Source organism: Ambystoma mexicanum, chromosome 8 (genome assembly GCF_040938575.1).
Source record: "Ambystoma mexicanum isolate Mex_15411 chromosome 8, UKY_AmexF1_1, whole genome shotgun sequence".
In the NCBI taxonomy this organism is placed as follows: domain Eukaryota; kingdom Metazoa; phylum Chordata; class Amphibia; order Caudata; family Ambystomatidae; genus Ambystoma; species Ambystoma mexicanum.
The window spans coordinates 960426864-960447254 of record NC_090929.1 but is presented as its reverse complement, the minus strand read 5'-3'; the positions used below and the strand labels follow the sequence as shown (position 1 = coordinate 960447254).

The following is a 20391-nucleotide window of genomic DNA, read 5'->3' as shown; positions in this document are numbered from 1 at the left end:
CCCACGAGAATAAATACGAAAGGACTGAACTTTCCCTCAATGTCAACTTATGTGAAAAACATTGTCCCTTCAGAAAAGTTAATGTAACTGAGCCAATGCTTAAAGTGGTTGCCCCTACCTAGAAAAACACCAACTCAGGCGGATATTCACCAATGCGATTATATTAACTCTAATACCGGTTTACAATATTTTTCTGCCATATCAACTAAGGGCCATCCACCTGTCAAAACTAACCAGTCACAATCAATCACAACCAAACCGGGGTCACACAGTTGACTAAGCCCTTAGACTGCACAGGGATGGCAGATGGAGACGAGTCTCTTAATCCTACCAGTCACTAGTAAAACTAAAATACAGGTTTCAACACCCATTACAGACATTCCATTCCAGTAAATCATTGAGGCCAACCACATGGGATTGGAGGTGGTAAATCCAAAACTGTTCTTTTTCAGACAATGGGCCTCATTACGACCCTGGCGCTCCCCTAATGAAGGGTGCCGGTACGGGGCCGGTACCGTTCATTACGGGATGCCCTATTACGAGGTCCCCTTGCGGGACCCGCTCAGAATGTCTGGTCAGACCAGATGTCCTTAGTGGGTCCCGCAAGGGACCAAGAAGCTCGATATTAACGGGCCCATTATTAGCTCCCTCCCCATTCCGCCCTATGGGGGATGGGTTTTTTCAATGAGGAATTACTGGGTCCTCCAAGGTTGGAATGGCCCGGTAATTCCTCATTGAAGGAACCCGCAGCTGGAACCCGGTATGGAGGATCAATAACTGTTTGATTGATCCACCTCTGACATTCACCTCTACTTTTTCAATGACAAACCATCTTAGATCATTTTTATTCTGTTGTACTTTAATGAATTGAGCCACAAGAGGTGCCGTCATAACCTGAGTTCGAATTCAGGCGTGATGCTAATTTATTCTGATGTGTACGGGTCTCACGGTTTCCCCCACATAACAAAGTCCACAGGAGCATGCAATGACATACACCGTGTTTTTTGTTTTACCGTTGGTGTCTTCTTTAAGCGTCAAACCCTTATTAGCTTGTCTAAATTCAGTCGTTTTTGATGTAAAAAAAAGCATCCCTATGGCAGTATTTTCAATGATACACTGAGGTTATATGGGGAAATGGTGTAAGAAATAAAGTGGGAATACTATAATTGAGGCAAGATGAGATGTTTATAAACCATGCCAAAGCTAACCTGTCTGACATGCTCAGGCATGAACAAATAGAATATTCAAGACAAGAAAAGGGTAGGCTCCCTGCGCCCTAGCATGATCACACCATGCATGCTTCATATAGTATGTTTCCCTTTCAACCCAAAATTTAGCACTTTTTATTTCTCAAGAAGTTGAAGAAAGAGGATTGGAATTTAGCTTTGTAAGATTTTGGCTCACAGCTGCCACATTTCAGACATATATTCGACCAGAATCTATTGGTATTTACTGTGGCAGATGGCAACACATCTGACTTTGTGATGTGTTATTTTACTCTTTTGGTATGGTTCTGGCATTGTGATTTGTAGAAAGTTGAATATTCTGTGTGTATGTGCGCGCGTGTAAGTGCCTTAGATTCAAATGATTGTCTCAACTTTTAATTTAATGGAAAGAGTTCCAGATCTCTGAAGCTTCACACAACAATGGCTATTTGTATCTATACTTGTTATTTGAAGTGTGCACCTGTGTTGTGTTAATTACTTAATTGATTGCCAAGGAAAGGTGTGATCATTAATAATATCCGTTAGTCATGGTATTTGATTTATTGGTGCATTTGAGGATGAAACTGACATATGAAATTTAACACCTGTTGGGTTTGTCAATGCCTATTTTTCTGTCCAGTGGCATGAGAAAGAAACAGCGTTCCACCACCAGCAATCCATTCCCACAAACACAAAATGCAAACCCACTGCAAAGCGATGGGGAACGTGCCTGCAAAAAGAAGGTCTGAATAAGAAAGACACTCCCCACATCAACTCACACTTTACATTGCTGTCATGTTTTGAAGGACATAAATATCTTTAGTGAACCACTGCGAAAACTTGAGCAATCTTTTCATTTCCCAATCACTAGTAAGGCACTACGCCCTGATTCAGTTCACATATCTCTGTCATACCTTGACGTTCCGGAGCTTGATATCTCATGGACTATCTAACTAGGTGCTACACTAAACGGGTGATAGGTTTTGCCATCCAGTACATACTCGGACAAGCTGTATGACTACAATAGCACCTTGTTTGAAGCCCTTCAGAAAACCTCCCAAAGTTTTTCAGTCTCAGATAACAGGATATGCACGACACAGTTAGGAACAATGTAGTAATTGTGGAAAATGCAGATAAGGATATACTCAATGAACACAAGCATTTAAGTATTTATTTATTACATTTTTAAAGCACTCACACAGCCAGCAGGCATCGAGGCGCTGTTACATGAATTGTTTCGTTTTTTTGTTGTGTAATTGTTTTTTTTTGTCTTAGTCACGTATTTATAACGCGCTTAAAGACCCAAAGGTTTCTAAGTGCGGACCGAACCTGTGGTGCTTCGTGTCGTCTTGCTTCCAAGTCCCGCAGTTTGCCGCTGAGCTATCCTGCCGGGTCATTTTGTTGAATTATTAACGACTCACCCAATCGTGTGAACTAACATTTCTGTTCTTTTTTATTTTGTTTTCCGTTTTTTTATTTTTTATTATCATGTTTTGTTCCCTATGTATGCCTTATACTATCTTGCTTATATATCAAATTGTGCTATTTATGTTTCTCAGAATGTGCCTATTTGGTGCCTTGTCCATTCAAATGGTTTTTTCTTACATATGATTAACCTCCTGCATTCAATTATGTTTCGACTTAACAGGGACACTATATATTCATTTCTACCTTTGCCCAAAGTGAGCTTTTCAGCCTCGAAGAAGCGCTTATGCGTGAAGCATGTATTGATTTAAAAACATAAATCTTCTAAGTTGGTTCTTGGAGTAGAAGTAAAGACTATGGGTCAGATTCAGAACACTTTTTGGGCACAGGAGCTGAGATGTGGTTACACATCTCGTCTCTTGAGGCAAAACAAGGTGGATTCAAATCAGAATGTGCATATCTCAATTGCACACCTTCTGATGCCGTTTTTCATGCCTTTGCGCTTTTGCGCAAATCCGGGGTGTTTCTGTGCATTTTAATGCACATCCTGAATTCACAAACGTGGTGCGCTTTAAAGTGCACCGAAACCTAAGACATTCCCCTTTGCCTGTTTGGAGAAGGTGCAGGGGGTGCACATTGATTGCATGACCAGGTCAGCCACATTGACCGCCCTTTAATGGCCTGTTATGGTGAAATGAACTCCGATCCCCCAACGAGAGCGGAGAGCCTGGGATACATTGGTGTCACAATGCACCAAGAGATTGCCGGTGTATCTCTTGCCCTGAAGTGCAGGACCCCAGAAATTCGCAGTTCACCTTTGAGAATAATGTGACTGGTGCATTTCCCAAAATGGGGCATCTTAACACAGTCCACCCCGCGCTATTTTTAGACGCCCCGTATTTTTAGTACTTGCCACTACCTGCTTTTTACTTGTTGCGTTAAATGTAAATGATATAGCTACAGAATTGGTGCAAAACGCTCGAACAATTCGCACGTATTTATAGACACCGGCCAATAGTATCTTAGTCTTTATGTGGCGATGCTGCGGACCTTTATTCTCAATAACACAAGAAAAGGAGCCATCTTGGCTCAAGGACACGTGCTTGGATTTGCACTCCTCATTAAAGAAGCAGGTCTCTGTGTGCTAGAACCATTGCAGGGTTGATGACATCCCTGCCCCCCTGCTGTGAGGCCCTTGCCTCCTCCTCAGCCACTTGTTTTCCTTCTCTTCCCACGCCAGACGCCGCACTGTCCTTCTCTGCGATCACACGGCACTCCTCTGATGTAACACACCCCCTCATGCCAACCCTGCATGTTGTATTCCCGACCCATACCTTCAGGAAAGCATCGAGCTCTCAAGTGGAATTTTGCCAAAAGAGCCGTTCTGCAATGCTGCTATCAACTGTCACGTTGTCTTATGTTATGTTACTTGGCATTTATATAGCGCCTTATATATCATTGGTATGACCGCAAAGCTCTGGTGGGTTGAACGCCCTCAGGAACCATGTTTATATCAGTAGAGAGAGAGTGTCATATGGTGCATGGGTGCACCGGATATGTGTGCAGCTGGTGTAGCTGGTGATAGCTGCTTCTTCGCTATAGGTGTGGTGCTGAGGAAGTCAGTTGGATGTGTTCAGTCTGGTGGGTGGACATCCAGACTGGGTTCTGGCTGCGTTAGGCCTGAGGAACGCCTATGCGTAATGCTTGGTTCGGATAGTCACTGGACCATGAGGTCATATATCACCGCTTTAACGCTACACAGCTTCTGTTCACGCTTCGGTTCCTTTCTCTATAGGATGGAGATCCGAAAGAGAGCCAAATGGTGTATTCCTACAGGCTTCTAGGCACACAGGCCCATTGGTCAGTTTACATCAGTCGGCTATTCTCAACGCCATGAATGGTAAATTTGTAAAATATGGGCTTCTCCATCTACGTGATCAAGCAGGTTTTCTTCAGTAACCCAAGTTCAACATTTTCCTGACACCCTCTCTCCCCTTTCTGCATGACCTTCCAATTGTACCCTCACGGTTTGCGTTCTACGAAACGCAGCACATACATATCCGCACATTAGTAAGTTGGGCATGACCGAAAACTGCCTGACTTGAGTGTGCATGCAGCATGATGATCCTATTGCAGCCTTATTTTAACCCCACCCCATTCCTGAAAGAGAGCCTTAATGAACTATGATAGATTCTGCCCATTTCCATAGATGCTGCAACCCAGTTGAATAGCTTTACTTTCCAATTCTGACTTACTATTAAACTCTGATGACTCCATGCATTTGCTGGCCTTTCATAGGTATGATGAACATTTTGCTCCCAACTTTATGTTATGGTATTTGGCATTGATATAGCGCTTTATATATCATTGGTATGAGCTCAAAGTGCTTGTGGCTTGAACGCCTTCAGGGATCACATTCCAAGTCAGTCGATAGAGATGGGCATTATAGGGTGCTTAGGTGCACTCAATATGTGAGCAGCTGATGCGATTGTTTGATGGTAGCTGCATCCTAACCTTAGGTGTGGTGGTATTGAGAGATCAGTTGAATGTTTGCAGTCTGGTGGTTGGTGTCTGAGACTGCATTCTGGTGGCATAAGGCCTGTGTAGGACGCTTATGTGTGCAGCTAAGCCGATTTTCCGTCGGGTTTAGCTGCGTTCTAGCAGGATGTTGGGTGTTGATGGAGTATTCTTCCTATGTGAACAGCTAGGCCGAAATTGATCGAGGGGTGTAGCTGCACTCTATCATGCACATAGCTAGTTGTCGTTATGTGGCTTGTATAATACAGCGGCTAATTCAATAATGCATGATGTTTTTGTATGAAATAGGATGTTGCCCTAGAGCTGGTGTCTGCAACATGCAGCACTTCAGGTGTTTGTTCTGAACTACAACTCCCATGAGCCCTCACGATTGACTATGCTGTCCCGGAAGCTGTCATTCAAAACATCTGGAGAGCCAAAGGTTGCAGACCCCTGCCCTAGAGTTTAAGATGGGGTGTCAGTAGCTCATTCAAAGCTCTGCAGTTTGGCTGAGGGAGAAAGCCTCCCTGACTCCACTCTTCCCGGCCTTTTCGATCTTGTGTACAGCTGGATCAGTGTCTCACTGCATGGCTACACTGAATCCTTTGTTTCCGGTTGTATTTACAGCAAGCAGTCAATGATTCCAGGGTGATCAGCAATGGCAGCCGTTGCAATGACCTGCGCCATTTAGTTTGATAGATTGGTCCTCGTTTTCGCTGATGCAGGAATACAAGGCACAATCCATCAAAATCGTTTTAGTCCACAGGAATTGGAATACCCAGGCCTCGTGGCATGGAACAGGCTGCCATTTTCTGAGCAAGGCCATTTTGCCCAGAAAATGTCAGATTTCTCAGACTTGGAATGACCCTGAGACTTCAGGTTGTGTTTCTCCTGGATGAAGGTAGTCAGTGCTGTCAGCGCACACTCTTTGTATTAGCCTGACTGCTCCGCTCCCTGGGAATATTCACTTTGTGTTGCTTGCTGTTAAGTGTTCCCCCTGGACACGTGTCAACTGCTTTTCTGCTGCTGGTGGCGGGAAGGAACGAACACGTGGCAACATCACACTTTGGGTTACTTCGAGGCGAGCGGTCTTTATGAATCAAGTACATTATCGAAATAAAGAAACAAAATCCCCTGCAGCGTAGTGGGTGGAGAGAGTCTGAAACTCAACGGGGTTGAGTCTCCACAGTTCGAAGGCTGAGAAGCGTACGAGGTCCCGGCTGGCACACTTCCCGTGGCTTTCTATTCTTCCAGATGTTGGGAGCTGCCAAATCGAATCTTCATTCCCATTACTTGCAACTATAAAATACCCACAAAACCAGTGCTACAGACTGGCGGGGTCCGGTATCCTGAACACCAGGAAATGTCCTGTATAGTTACTTTGTGGGTATATATCTTTTGGAGGAATTTACTGCTGGTGAAAGGTGTCGGATTGACAACGCTGGAAATGGAAAGCTTGGATTTATTCAGAGAGGGTGTTCACCATGGGTAAATCCGGAGAAAGCTTCCAGACTCATGAAACTATACTGCAGATGGATGCATATGTTGATACATTAGTTGATGCTCTGAAATATTGGCCACTGTTGGTTTGTGGTTGTTAAAAAAAAAGAAAAAAAGGTTTTGTGGGCTAGTCATCATTTCACCCTTTGAAATGAAGTGTAGGCAGTGAGTGGAGGGTCACCATCTACAACTTTCTCCCTTAGCAGCTTGGTATGTTTAGTTCTTCCCCGTTTTAACGGATACTGCCCCTGTCTACTGGACACTATCTGAAATGTCGTCAGGCCGAGTGCGATAGTTAATTTCACATCCTTACTGTTCATGGCCTGCAAGAATGTCATTATATTTTCCCTTGTTCCCTCCCTTGCCTTGAAGCGCTTTGAAACACATTGTATAAAGGCGCTATATAAATAAACTATCATATCATATCACGTCAAGTCAGCTCAATTTTCCAAAAAGGAACAAAGAATGGTTTGCGCCCTCCCAAGACAGCCTGGCAGTTCCTCAAAAGGAAGAAATGTTCCTGTTGAATTAAGTGAATGGAGAGCCCATACCTGCAAATAGTTGCACTAGGAGATGCAGATGAGATGGTATCAGGTATTTATTTATTTAAATAAATAAAATGTAGGTAATAATGTCCCCATATATAATGTCCCCATACATAATGTTGCCTATATAATGTCACTGGGAAAAGGCATGGGCGACATTATATATGGGGACGGGTTGCGGGGATGTTCAATGTAATAATGTCTACGCAAAAAACAGAGACTTTTTTGTGAAGAGACTTTTTTGCAGGGACATTATTACATGGAACCGATGAGATGCCGACTAACCAGGCACAGATCATCCTTTTGCACAGAATCACTAAATTGATCAAAAGGTTAAATCTCATATATGACACATCGCGCATTCAAACATCATTTCCTAAAGATAGGGTATACACAGTTCATCTTCACCAGGCACATACTTTATAGTTCTTAATGCTAAGGAATTTATAATCATCTGTGCTATAAAAATTCCATATTGTATGCAACGTTCTGCTCAGATGCATTATGCAGTGTCAATCCACACTTCCTCAGCGATTTGCGACATTAGAAATGGTTAAACATAATAATTCACCACAGTAGTGAGTACGAGTAGAGCCATATCACAGTTTAAGAGGGAAAGGAACTCAAGTTATTTAGGTAATATAACCCTAGGAGGAGGGGAATTAAAGGTCAAGTAATGCCCCTGGGACCATAGTTAGAAGCTCAAGCGAAACAAGGGCTTTAACGGAGCCCCGGGGCATTACCTGACCGGTAATGCCCCCCCTCCGAGGGTCATATTGCCATTAGTACCCCGGCACTTTGTACCGGGGTACTAAATGCTCTTTTTCTGGAGTCAAGAAACCATGCTGCAACCGTTTCTCGACTCGAGAAAAAGAAAAGCAAAAGAAATGGCCGCTGGGGATCGGGAGAAGGGACTACACGTAGTCCCTTCTCCCTTTCCATGGTGGTCATTGAACATTATGTAAACCAAAATAAACAAACAAAATGGCCGCCGTGGAAGAGGGAGAAGGGACTACGCGCAGTCTCTTCGCCCTTTCCATGGCGGCCGGTGGTGAAGGAACCCAGAGCTGCGGCTGTGATTCAGAGCCTTGTTGTCCTGGTAAGGCCCGGGCGAGGGCCAATGAGCTTCCTTTTTTTAAGCTCATTGTCCCTCGCCGGGTACTAATGTATCATAGAATGTGCAGACATTAATTACTATAGACTTTTGGTAAACACAATGGATGATTGTTAATTGTTTATATTAGATTATTAAGGCATTAATTCATAGCTTGCTATCCAAAAACTCCCCTGCATTCACTTTAGTTGTATCATACACTGCTCGTAGCCTAGAAATGTATGGCATTAATTTGAGATGACCAGGGTATGGAAGGCCTGCAATATAGTGTGAATGATGTCTAAAACCTGTAGACAGTTGCCATAAATGTACCGCAATGCAGTGCATCGTTGTTACATTTTCTATGGACTAAGATTAGAATGTAACCTAGAGTTAGTATTCTGAGTGTAACAAAAAAGATAGCACCCTGAAGAGTGTTTTATACTAATTGAAAGCGCCGAAACATGTTGATCATATAGAGTTTAGAGCTAGCCTATTACTATGTGAAGGTTTATGCATTTTTTAAACCTCGGTACAGCGTTCCGCTGCTCTCGAGCTAAGCCCACGCTTTAAACAATAAAATAAAATAAAATAAAAATAGGTTTCACTTTCAAGAGAAATCAGATACACACGAACATCTTTAGAAAAACTGCAAAGTTTTCATCATGATATGAGTCACACATTAGTGTGACTCAGATCTTCCTCCTCCATCGTCCCCTCCACATCGTCTTCTCTTCTTCCCCCTCCCATGGGGGAGGGTGGGCACATCTTATGACCTCAGTAGTGATCACTTTGCTTTTAACCGAAAGAGGTGATGCTCTTACTCTGCCAATGACCTGACTTCAATATCTAGTAACAAATGTCGTCTACACCTCTGCCCTCCTCTTAGGGTCCATATTGAGTCAGCTGTGTTTTCCCGGCAAAATGGTACCCTTATCTGTATCTCACACTGACACCTGGGGCCCACGAATATGCAATATGCTTTACACTGATGTTTCAATGAGCCTCCCCATATGACTACTATGCCATTCGTGATAACATACAATTGCATGTTACTTGATCATATTTGATGTTCTGTTTCTAATCCTTTATTGCTACCTTTAAATGGGTGCCTTGTTTACACCGATTTCTTCTACACCATTGTGCACTCTGAAGAAAAACCAGACTATTTTTCTATTAGGACCAATAGCAAGCCAATATGCTACCAAGCCATGGTATGCGTAAAATGCATTATGTTCAGATTAATTCAAAACCTTCCAGCCATCACCTCTTTTGGTTTGCTTTAGCCACCCCAAGTGGGACGAGTATGCCCAGACTTTGGTCCCGTGCCTCCTGGGCCTAGTGAACCAAGGTACACCTCACTGATGATGCCCAATGAGTCCAAACTATTTCAGGGGATGCTTGTGGCCTCATCCAGAAGGGATGTGACCAAGCAGTTTGGGCTGGGCTGCCCTTTTGGGGTGGGACCAAGCCGAATTTGCATATGGTCTTTCCCCTTTCTTTAATGACTTGGCAGGCGAAGAACGATGGCCTGGAGGGTTGCCCAGAGCAATGCCAGAGGTTCATATTCATTCAAAACCTTCCAGCCGTCACCTCGTTTATTTTTCATGCATAACGGGTGTTATATTCAACGTTCCTGCAAAAGTATAGGACTAGTTGCCTAGAGCTGTTGCCAGTAGGCACATACCTTTGGACTGGCCATAGACAGTTTGTATAGCCATGAAGAGAAGAGCTTCCACTACCTGGACGATGTATATGTTTTTTTCGCATGACTCACTCTGCATTTGAAAAGGGTATCAGGTAATATTATCTCCACCAATAATATCGACATATATATGGTCGTGGGGTAAGGGCATTGGCAATATTTTTGGTGGGATAATTTATGGGGTAAATGGGACCGGAGTTGTGGGAGTGTCCCCCGCTGCCTTAAAAAAAAATATGGCAGTTGCAAGGGTGTCCCCCGCAGGTCCCTTGGCTTTAAATCTCCGCAAAAATATTGCAATATTATTGCAGGGATATTAACACGTGGAACCTTGAAAAGGCCTGGTCGGCTAAATGTGCCATCATGCTTGTGATTCAGGGGCTTCTCCCTGAAATCTTCCTCCTACTGATGATTGGATTATGACTATTTTTAAATCTTCCTGATTCTTTGTTGCATGGACGGACGTACACCACCCCGAGAGCCACGCCTCTAATTTATTATAATTGTTTTAATAGATAAAGATATCTAGATCTTCAAAATTAGAGGATGGTTTGTAGCTGATATTGAATGAATAATTGCATTACCTATGAAAGAAATGACTTCAGGAAATGTCTGTATCAGTGTAATGAGGACAGTCGCACCCCTGTAAAATCGCACCTGCTCCATAGGGATACAATTGTATTGGTTGGTACATTTACGTGCCCTAAGAAAGGAATGGCCCACCAGGCCAGGCATACTCACCAAAGGGCCTCTAGAATAAGGCAGCTCTTTTCAATTGCAAAGTGCATTGAACTTGCATTTCCCACAGTAAAATATCCCCACTGACCTCCCCAGGTGACCTCAGAGCAGATTTGAGAACATTGTTCTATATTAAATGCATGAGTAATTTACTGTTTTTAATTGAGTGAAAGTTTGGAGATGTCTGTGAAAGGTTACATTTTACTGAGACCATCTCACAATAATAAAAAAGAGCATTTTAATTACTCTATTTTCTGGTAGATTCGGTGCAGTATTTGGACTTGGTGTCCCTGCAGTGGGCACTGCTGCAGGCCTCCTCTGGCCCTACTATGGTCAAACGTCCATCAGTTCAGAATGATGACAATGCAATGTATTTGGGGTTTGTGGCAGGGAGTGGATGTGTGATGTTCCACTGGCCTTGTACCTGACTGGTGTTTATTTTGGTCTCCTAACCTAGGGCACTACCAGTTCTTTGCTCACAAGGCTGTGGCTGCATACCATATACACAGGAACTAAAACAGTCTGGTTTACATCAGTGCAGGCTTCCTTTCTCCGAATGCTAGAGCGGTACCTGGCGCAAGGGCTTGGGCAGGTCCCACCGGGCTTGTGCAGCACTTCGGAACTTGGGCATTGCCGCATATGAAATGATGTACAGAGTTTGTGCAAGGAGGCGAGGGCAGCCAACAGTACCGCTCACACACACCCTCCCCTCCAAACCCTGCTAAAAGCCAGGATTAGAAAGGCATCCAATTGGCCATCTGGTTTATTTATATTGTATTCTGAAGCTGCCTAAAGGTTGAGAATGTTTGATTTGTATACCAAGCTACCACACATATGTTTTTTTTTAATCTCCATGATGAAAGACAGAAAACATGTAGGATAAAGTATTCCCAAAAGGTAAAACATCGATTTTGCCGCTTTATACCTTTGAGGGTGAAAATGCTGTTCCTTGTATGGCCACCGATAGGTATTTGCAGATAAAATTTGAATGAAAATAAAGCGAGGCAGAAAATAGCGATTTTTTTAATTTGAATTATTCGAACTTTTAGCAAATGAATAGATGGGTAGTGGGGTAAGGGGTTATATAATGGTAGGGGGAATGTTGGGGAGCTGTGGGGGTGTTCCCCCGCATTTCAAGTCCAAAATTCGATTTAAAAAAGTCACCATTTTCTGCCTCAGTATTTTCTATTCGATCTGTTCATGGACAAACCCACTGATAGCCGCTGTGATTTGCTATTTCCTTATTGTATGGTTGGGCGACTCGATTCCATATAATAACTGCCATTCCATTCCCAAAGTAGAGACATTCATACATCTCTGCGTAGGGCTAGGTGATATGAGGAGTGTTTTGGAGATATATCAATATAGTTTCCAAGGCGATATTGGATTAGACAATATCATTAAAATCGAGATGTATGTGTATATATATATATATAAATATATATATATATCTGTCACCCAATAAATTAAGATGACGACAAATGAATATGACAAAATGTCACTTAATGCCTACTTCAGTGCATATAGGAATGTGTATCCGACTTGCATTGCTGTGTTAGTATTGCCATTTTTGTTGAGAGGATGCCCTTTTGCATTAATTGCAATTTTAGGATGAGTTTAACTGACAATAATTGTTAGAGTTGTGTTTTGCATTTACTGTTCACTATTTGTACTGTTGGCATCTCACATGTAGTTGGCTGCTTACAACTGAGCATTTAACCCACATAAACAATATCGAGATATATATATATATATATATATATATATATATATATATATATATATATATATATATATATATATATATATATATTGTTTATTGTCATTCAGCCCAAAAATATTGAGATATGAATTTTGGTCTGTATCGTCCATCCCTAACTCTGTGTTCTGTGTTTAATTTTTCATCCTAATATAACATGTAGCACTTCTGTTCAATGCAATAGCAGTATAAAAAGGGGAACTTTGACCTGGTGCACAGTAAAAGTTACTGCAAGACAGTCATGTAATATTCTAGTTCTCTTGACCTAATGCAGTATCATAAAAAATCACTAACAGTACATACTGCAAAATGTCCCTTTGTTGTATGTCTTTTGGGACAAATGGCCTCGTCCCCTAAGAATTTTTGCATCTTCCCAGGTTCAAAGGAGCACCAAATGTAGGGTCAAGGTAGTTGGGGGGCTATGTTAAACCTACTGCTGGAACACATGTAACATTACTGCCCAGCTACTGTGCAACATGAAGAATGGTTGTTCTGTCTATTTTGAGGTTTACTCTTTGTGGTGCTTCCGTCTTGTTCTCCTCAAGGAGGTCTGATGACATCAAATGGCCTGTTACTCTAGACCAGGGGTCTGTAACATTTGGCTTTCCAGATGTTTTGGACTACAACTCCCATCAGCCCTAGCCAACATAGTCAATGGTGAGGTATTGTGGGATTTTAAGTTCAAAACGGCTGGAGAGCCGCAGGTTGCAGACCCCTGGCCTAGACAGTGACTGAAAGATCATCTAGATTTCCCCAAAGAGACCCTGCTGCACTCATAGCCAAGCACGAATGTGCATGTCTTGGGAGGATAGCTCAGGGGCAACGTGCTCGCCTTGGAAGCAAGACGACACGGAACAACACAGGTTCGATCCCTGGGTCCGCACTTAGGGGTATTGAGCGCGTTATAAATATCCTATCATATCATGTATGCAAGAAGCCCCAGCTAATGTTACTATTTTATGTTGTGTTTTCCTACAGAAACGCTGATGGATTCAACAACAGCCACAGCAGAGTTGGGCTGGACCGTGCATCCGCCGTCAGGGGTGAGTGATGTGCCACCATCTTTTCACCAACACCCCCTTTCCTTTCGCCCGCACCTGGCAAAGTCAGCACAGCACAATACTTAGTGCCTATGATGGATTGACTTTCTATTGGCATCAACTCACAGATCCTCTGAAAAGCAAATGTTGCCCATATGTGTTGGGACCAGACTGTGTCCCTAGATAGGGGTTTGCTTTCAAACTCTGTGCCAGGGCACTTAACAATCCACTTCCGCCTGCTCTGACAGTCTCGAAATTAAAGTGGGTTTACAGTAAATCCTTCTTGATCGGCGCTATTTGGGATGTCCCTGGAACTGCATCACGGTCATTATGAGAACAGCTTCTATCAACGTCACCTCCAGCCCCCTCACCCTTTCACCCCCACTTGCCCTGCCTTTCGATTCTTTGCCCCACTTGATGATATAATATCAATTACAGGCCAAAAATGCCATTCCCGCTTTTAATTTGTTTTGAAACGGAAAGGGGTGCGGGGGGCAAAGGGGGCGGGGAGATCTAGCTTTTGCTTTTGTCCTTACAAAAAAGAGATGTGTGACTCGGCCCAATTTTAGCAAATTTGGAAATTCTGTTTTTCAGGTGATTAAACCCTTCTGGGAACTGTCTACAACAAATGTAGCCCACGATTCTTTAAAAAAATAAAATAATAAATAGCCATTTTTATTGGTCACATTATTCCTGAGCCACAGTTCAAATTTAGTCAATTGCTCATGACAACATAAAAGTTTGTGTAAGAAATATCCGCTAAACACAATCACATAGCCTGTACTACACAATCACATAGCCTGTACTAGGATGGGATTCTGGCCAGTGTCCGGGCTGGCGCTCTTGTACGTAGTGCCCCCCCCCCCAGCAAATGCAGGAGGCTAACAAACCCTTTAAAAAAATGTATTTGCGTGTTAAAATAAATAAATAAATATATTAGTGAGAAATATTCCATGGCAGCGAAACAAAGTTTTCAAACTTCTTTACGCACCCATTAAACTAATTGTTGTAAGTATTTAGATCAATTGGTTTTGAAGATTTTACTGTAATTGCTCCTTTATCCTGGGCCCGACCCTCCCACGCTTAAGAATACTTGATCACATTTTTTTTTTCCCTGCAGAATTGGCAACCCTGGAAAGCAATGCACACATGAGCAAGATTGTGGAAGTGTGAAGGGTACTGATTGGCTGGCTTGCTACTTTGGTGCAGGGGTCAGGGTTAAACTGTCAGTCAACGGCCTGTTAATTTGAATAGCACTGTGGGACTGTCTGCAGGACCTTTTCACATGGAGGGTGAGCGGCTCAGCTCCAAGTGGGACATTATATACTCAGACCGACTACTCTTGTCTTTCCCACCCGGAACAGAAAGAAAATTAGCAAAAATACTTTTATCCGCTAACTTTAGAGCCTGAAAGGGGCTATAAAAACTGAAAAATGAAGATGTTTCTTTCAATTTCACACACAGTGGCTGACAAGCCCAATTTCCCCCCTCCCCCACTGTGTGCTTGGACCATCGCCAGCAACTCCTTTCACACAAATGCTGAAACTTACTTGGCATAAGAAAAGAATCTATCAAGTGAGGCCTCCATCACAGAGATTAAAAAGTCTGTCAGACAAAACATCCCTCAGCCCCCACTCTCTCTGCTCTCACCAGAAAGTGTTCCACAGAGGCCCGCTCTTAGCCAGCCAACCATTTTTCCCCAGCCCTTCCTGGCCATCATTCTCTGTAGTGCTAGGCCGCGACCCTCCCCGCTTTGATTAAAGAAGCGAGGTTGCTTAAAAAATGATTGGTTCTCAGTTGTGCCGGGTCGTGCCTTTCTTTTTACGAAATGAAAGTTCTCCATATGCAAACCATTCAAAAAAACCGTCTCTTCTTTCTCCCCCTGCTCCCCTGCACCTTTCCTTCCCACTCCGCTAATGAGGCCTGGGGGCCTGCTGTAGGCAGTCTGAATGGATTATTTAGTTTTTCTTTTGAGTTCTTGCCATGTTAATTAGAAAGAAAGGAGAAAGGGAGAGTGCACTAATTAAGCTTGTGTGACGTGGGGAAGGGCTGCAGCAAGTGGGTGACTTGCATGTGGTGGAAAAGGGCCTTTAAGTGGCCAATTTAAGGGATTAGTTCAGCTGTCAAGCCTGTGGTGTCAGCAGCTTCCAAAGACGGTCCGTCCCCATAAGATTACTCAACCCGTCACCTTTATTGTAACATGCTCTACACCCTGCCATAACTCTGCAAGGTGAAGGAACTCTGGTATTTGGAGCAAGAACAATGCTACTCTACCTTGGCTTCTCTGCCAGTGAGGGAAGATCGGAGGCGGGGCTTGTTTCACGGCTTGACACAAAATGGTGCCCCTGTGTCTGGCGATTTTGTAGCAATGCTCAAAAATAGTTGCAGTTTACGTACTACGACAGTGAATGCGCCATTATCATCCCACCCACATACGATGCTCATTCTTGACCAACCTGACCGATGACGCTCAATCGAACACGTTACAACTCCCAACTACTAAGAGCTGCGCCCACGACCCTTCTGTGTCTTGCAATGTCTGTCACGTGCTCAGTTCCCATTGAAATACATGGCACTGAATGAGTGCTTTCCTGTAGAAACAGTTTTTGATCATTGTAGAAGCAAATATAATTTGCAATGAAGCTGGAACTCAAATTGAGGGATTTGGGAGTGCTCTCCTGAGATATTTTTTCATGCATTACGTTTGTGGAATACTGTGAATTGTATTTTAGCAGAATTCTGTATATGTTTAAAGGAATTGTGCAGGAAGGCGATTTCTGTGGGAAATGTAATTATTCTTTTATTGAGTTGTAAGAGGATGCAGTGCGAAAACCTTATTCCTTGTCCTTGAGATCAGCGCTTTTCTTCAAAAGTCGCGCATGTTAGTCAAGTGAAGACTGCCATGTACAGTCGTCCCAAACGTAGACCCTCAGAACTGCAGAGTCAAAGGATTTGGACCGCGCAGACCTTACTGAACGCATTGCCGTGGCTTGTTAGCGACCCCCTTCTATTGGTTTTGCCAGTGGATGGTACTGGATTCTTCTCCAAAGTGGAATCTGCTGGGCTGCGATAGGCATTCTTTTGCCTCAGGTGTAGCAGCCTTCAGGACTTCTTAGACATGCAGTAGAGAAAAAGGCCCTTTTGCTTTGTTTGTTGGATCTCGCCCGCAGCAATATAAGTGTGCAGCAAGTAAAGTACCAGTGTGGCTCAGCAAAAAGCTGTGCGTTGGCACTTTTGGAATCTCCAGACTCATGGTTCCAGCATTTGGATGCAAAGGATAGCTCAGGGGCAACGCGTTTGTCTTAGAAGCAAAACGACACAGCGCAACACAGGTTTGAATCCCGATCCCGTGCTTAGAAACCACTCGTTGGTATTAACGAATTATTATTATAACAAGTCCATTGGTAGTTTCGTATTCTTCAACGGTCAAGTACTGATCTCTCGATTGCAGCTTTCTTGCCTTCAACTGTTTTCTATTCCCTATAGGAAGTGCATAAGGGAATCTAATCCCTTGTGCCGGGGGAGCAACTGCTGCAGACATGATCTTTTTTTTAATAAATTTGGCAATATTTCTCTTTTCGCGCTACCCTCCTCAGTTTTCCTTCTGTTTTTGAAGCAGTATAACATAACATGATGATCCATGTGGCCTGAAGGCAAGCCTCTCATACAGCCGTACAGTTGTTTTATTTTGTTGTTGGAATTGCTGTTTCCTAAATCTGTGGTTGAAATCCGATTGTGCCTACCCATTGAACGCGGACCGCCCCCATCCATAATTTGGAAATTTGTGACTTTGACTTGCCTGCACTGATCCAGCACCGTGCTTTTCTAATTTCAAAGAGGCGCTTGGCCAGCCCTTTAAAGCAAGTGCACATGTGCATTCACATACAGCACTGGTGCATATTTAGTTTTAGCACAACAAGTGTTCTTCCCACATAAGACAATGTACTGAGAGGGAGCAGTGCAACTTTGCCCCATGTGCCTAGATAGGCGTGCACATTATTTTTTGGGAGAATGAATTGGATGGATACTCCATCCCTGCCACAAGCTTACTGGTAATGGTAATGTTTATTTATAAAAGCGCCTATACAGAGTCAAGTGTTTCAAAGCGCTCAAAGGAGGGTGGGAACATGGGGGAAAAACAGCAGTCACTCAGAGCCCTTGAAATTTGGAGACGATAACGGTCTCCACAGGCAGAGTAAGTGAACATGATACATTTAACAGTTTGGATACAGCAAATAGGCCCGGCAGCGATTCTGTGTTTTTTTTCAAGTGCACATTAAGTGCCCATTGTTCAGTAGTCACCTCCTCCCATCTTTTAAATAGGCTCTCACTTTCACTGCCTCTGCTAAAACAGTCGCTCTGTGCTGACCATTGTGTTCCTACCTCTTCTTCTCTGTCAGGACGTACCACCTGGGTAATCCAGGTCCGGTCAACTATCTCCTCCAACTGCAGTGCCGCATATTAATATTATTATGATTATTATGATGATTATTATGATGATTATTATTATCATTTCTTGAGCACAGACGTGGCTTTGGGAAGCATTGGGACGCAATACAAGGGAGCGGGGAGCTAACATCAGCGGAGAAGGATGACGGGCAATTTGGCAGACATCGGAGGAAGCAGGGGGCATATTGCTCAGTTTCAGGTTAGGAGAGTGTGTGGACGTAGATGTTCCTTGAAGAGGAGGGTCTTGCGCTCCTTCTTGAAATGTAGAAGTGAGTGGGCGAGTCTGGTGTTGTCGGGGGAGGGGAATGTTCCAGAGTGTGGGGCTGTAGACAGAGAAGGCTTGTCTTCTGGTTCTTTCCTGCGCTGCCAGAGTTCAAGTCTGCACATGTCCTTCTTGCACAGCTATGGGGATGAAGCATGCTTCTTATTCCTGCCTAAGGACAATGTGTCAAAAAAATTACAGTGAAGTCCGACTTCAGCCAGGTGCAGAGAATTCAGACTGAGTGTGAGTTTTATTCATTACCACTTCCAATTGGTAGTGTCTTGGGGGTAGAATAACAGGGAGCTTTTGGTGTGTTTTGAGTTTAGGTTTCTCTGTGCCTGGTTCCTCCCTATAACATACTAGTCTGCCTTCTCTTCATGGAGATCCATAAGCAAGGTACATACCATTCAAGTGGTCTGACCTTGTCCTTCCTGGTGAGCTTCTTTGGAAGAAAAGTCTATAGACTCTTCTGTCCCCCACCCTGTCTCCCTCGTGCTCCCTTGAAAGTGGGAGGCAGGCATCATGTTCGTCCTGTGAGGGAATGTGTAGTCTTAACAACACCAAGCTGCAACCAGAGAACATACGTAACAAAGGGTCGGAAAAAACACTAAAAAAATTGAGAACAAGCCATTAAAGACCGTTCTTATTCAGAGCTCTATACTGTAGGAAACATGATATGTCTTTCATGCCCTACCAGGAGGAAGGACATGGCCTTTAACGGCCTGCCAGCCTAAGCACAAGGGCCTCAGCTAGGACTGTGGCCCGTTAGAGGCCATGTCTGCCATCCTGGCAGGGCATCAAAGCCATTCACACCTCATGGTTCGTCCGGGGTGTGAATAGCTTTCACAATTTTTCATCTGGAGATTTGTGCTGCTAGCGCAACTGATCTCCCAATAAACAATGAAAAGAAGAAAAAAACATGGCCTCCGCCATATGGAAAACAGACTAAATCCCTCTTCCACTTCTATGGCAATGCTCCAGTCCTGCAGGTAGGTGGAGGGGTTGGGTAAGCAACAGGGAGAGGCTCCCTATTGCCCCCTGCAATGGAAAAAGAAAAAATAAGTACCACCCGGGGAAGGGCGTCGGGTGGCTGGGACAGCAGGCATGAATTGTGTACGCTCACCTGCTGTTCCAGCCACCTGATTGGCTGAGCGCCCTTCCCCTGGGTGCAAATATTAATTACAAGGCAGAAAAAGTTGTATCTAGTCATTATGGTCTGACTTGATATCACTGCAAACCTGGCCATAGCCGTGACCAGTCATGTCGGAAATTTGCGAAGACTCCTCCCATGATTGCTGTGCATCTCAATTGTGGCAGCTAATCATCAAAATCCAAAGGAGTCCACCAAGTGTCAATGATGGGGAATACCACTGTGCAAGATCCCCAACACACATGAATGAAGTTTGAGATGTCCTTTACAATATAGGTGTGCGCCATACATTGTTCAGTTAAGATGCATAGTCCCAGCCATATCACACTTGTGCATAGATATGCTATGGATCCTATGGGTGTGTGCTATAGGTTGTTCAGATGCATAGCCCCGGCAATGTCACACTGGTGCCTAGTATGCGTCTGGCTCCGTGGCCTACTTAATTCTGTGACCTCATATCCATAACCGTAGACGTACCTGATTGTTGCACTCAATAAGGCAGATGCAATGGATACCCTTACATCGATAGAAAGCCACAGCCACCACAACCTTAACACACAAGGTGTTTGTACGTCAGTGAGTGGTGCTTAAATTGACTGCTTACATTTTCTTCTAGGAATACTTTACATACACTTATGCTGATGGCTCAGACATTTCGTGACTGTACATAATTACTCAAGACTGTTCAATGCCTTATGTTAAATTATACAGGTTTAAAAATGAAAGGTACCCCTACACCAAAGCACATACACATACATTTTCACCATTTTCCGAAAAGTATCCTCAGGATTTTAATAATGAGTTGACTAACGATAGCTAGAGTTGTTAGACTCCCATTGCCCCACAGAACCCATGCGCTAGAGAAGGGAGGAGGACACAGTGGGCCTCATGCCAAGTTTGCGGGTCTGGATATAAGGGTGCAGGAAAGCTCACCGGCACCCTTGTTTCCGGACCAGCAAACTACGGGTTTGCCTGCTGGAGGCGCTGTTGCCGACAGGACTGGCCC

At 43.7% G+C, this 20391-nt stretch overlaps 1 protein-coding gene across 6 annotated transcripts in view; it reads left to right on the top strand.

Annotated features, from left to right (window-relative positions):
• Nucleotides 1–20391, top strand: part of EPHB2 (EPH receptor B2) — a 935811-nt gene that overhangs the window by 337689 nt on the left and 577731 nt on the right. For all 6 annotated transcript variants that reach the window (XM_069610867.1, XM_069610866.1, XM_069610865.1 and 3 more), the window contains exon 2: nt 13463–13527. In XM_069610867.1, the coding sequence (XP_069466968.1) occupies nt 13463–13527 (65 nt within the window). The remainder of the gene's footprint in view (nt 1–13462; nt 13528–20391) is intronic.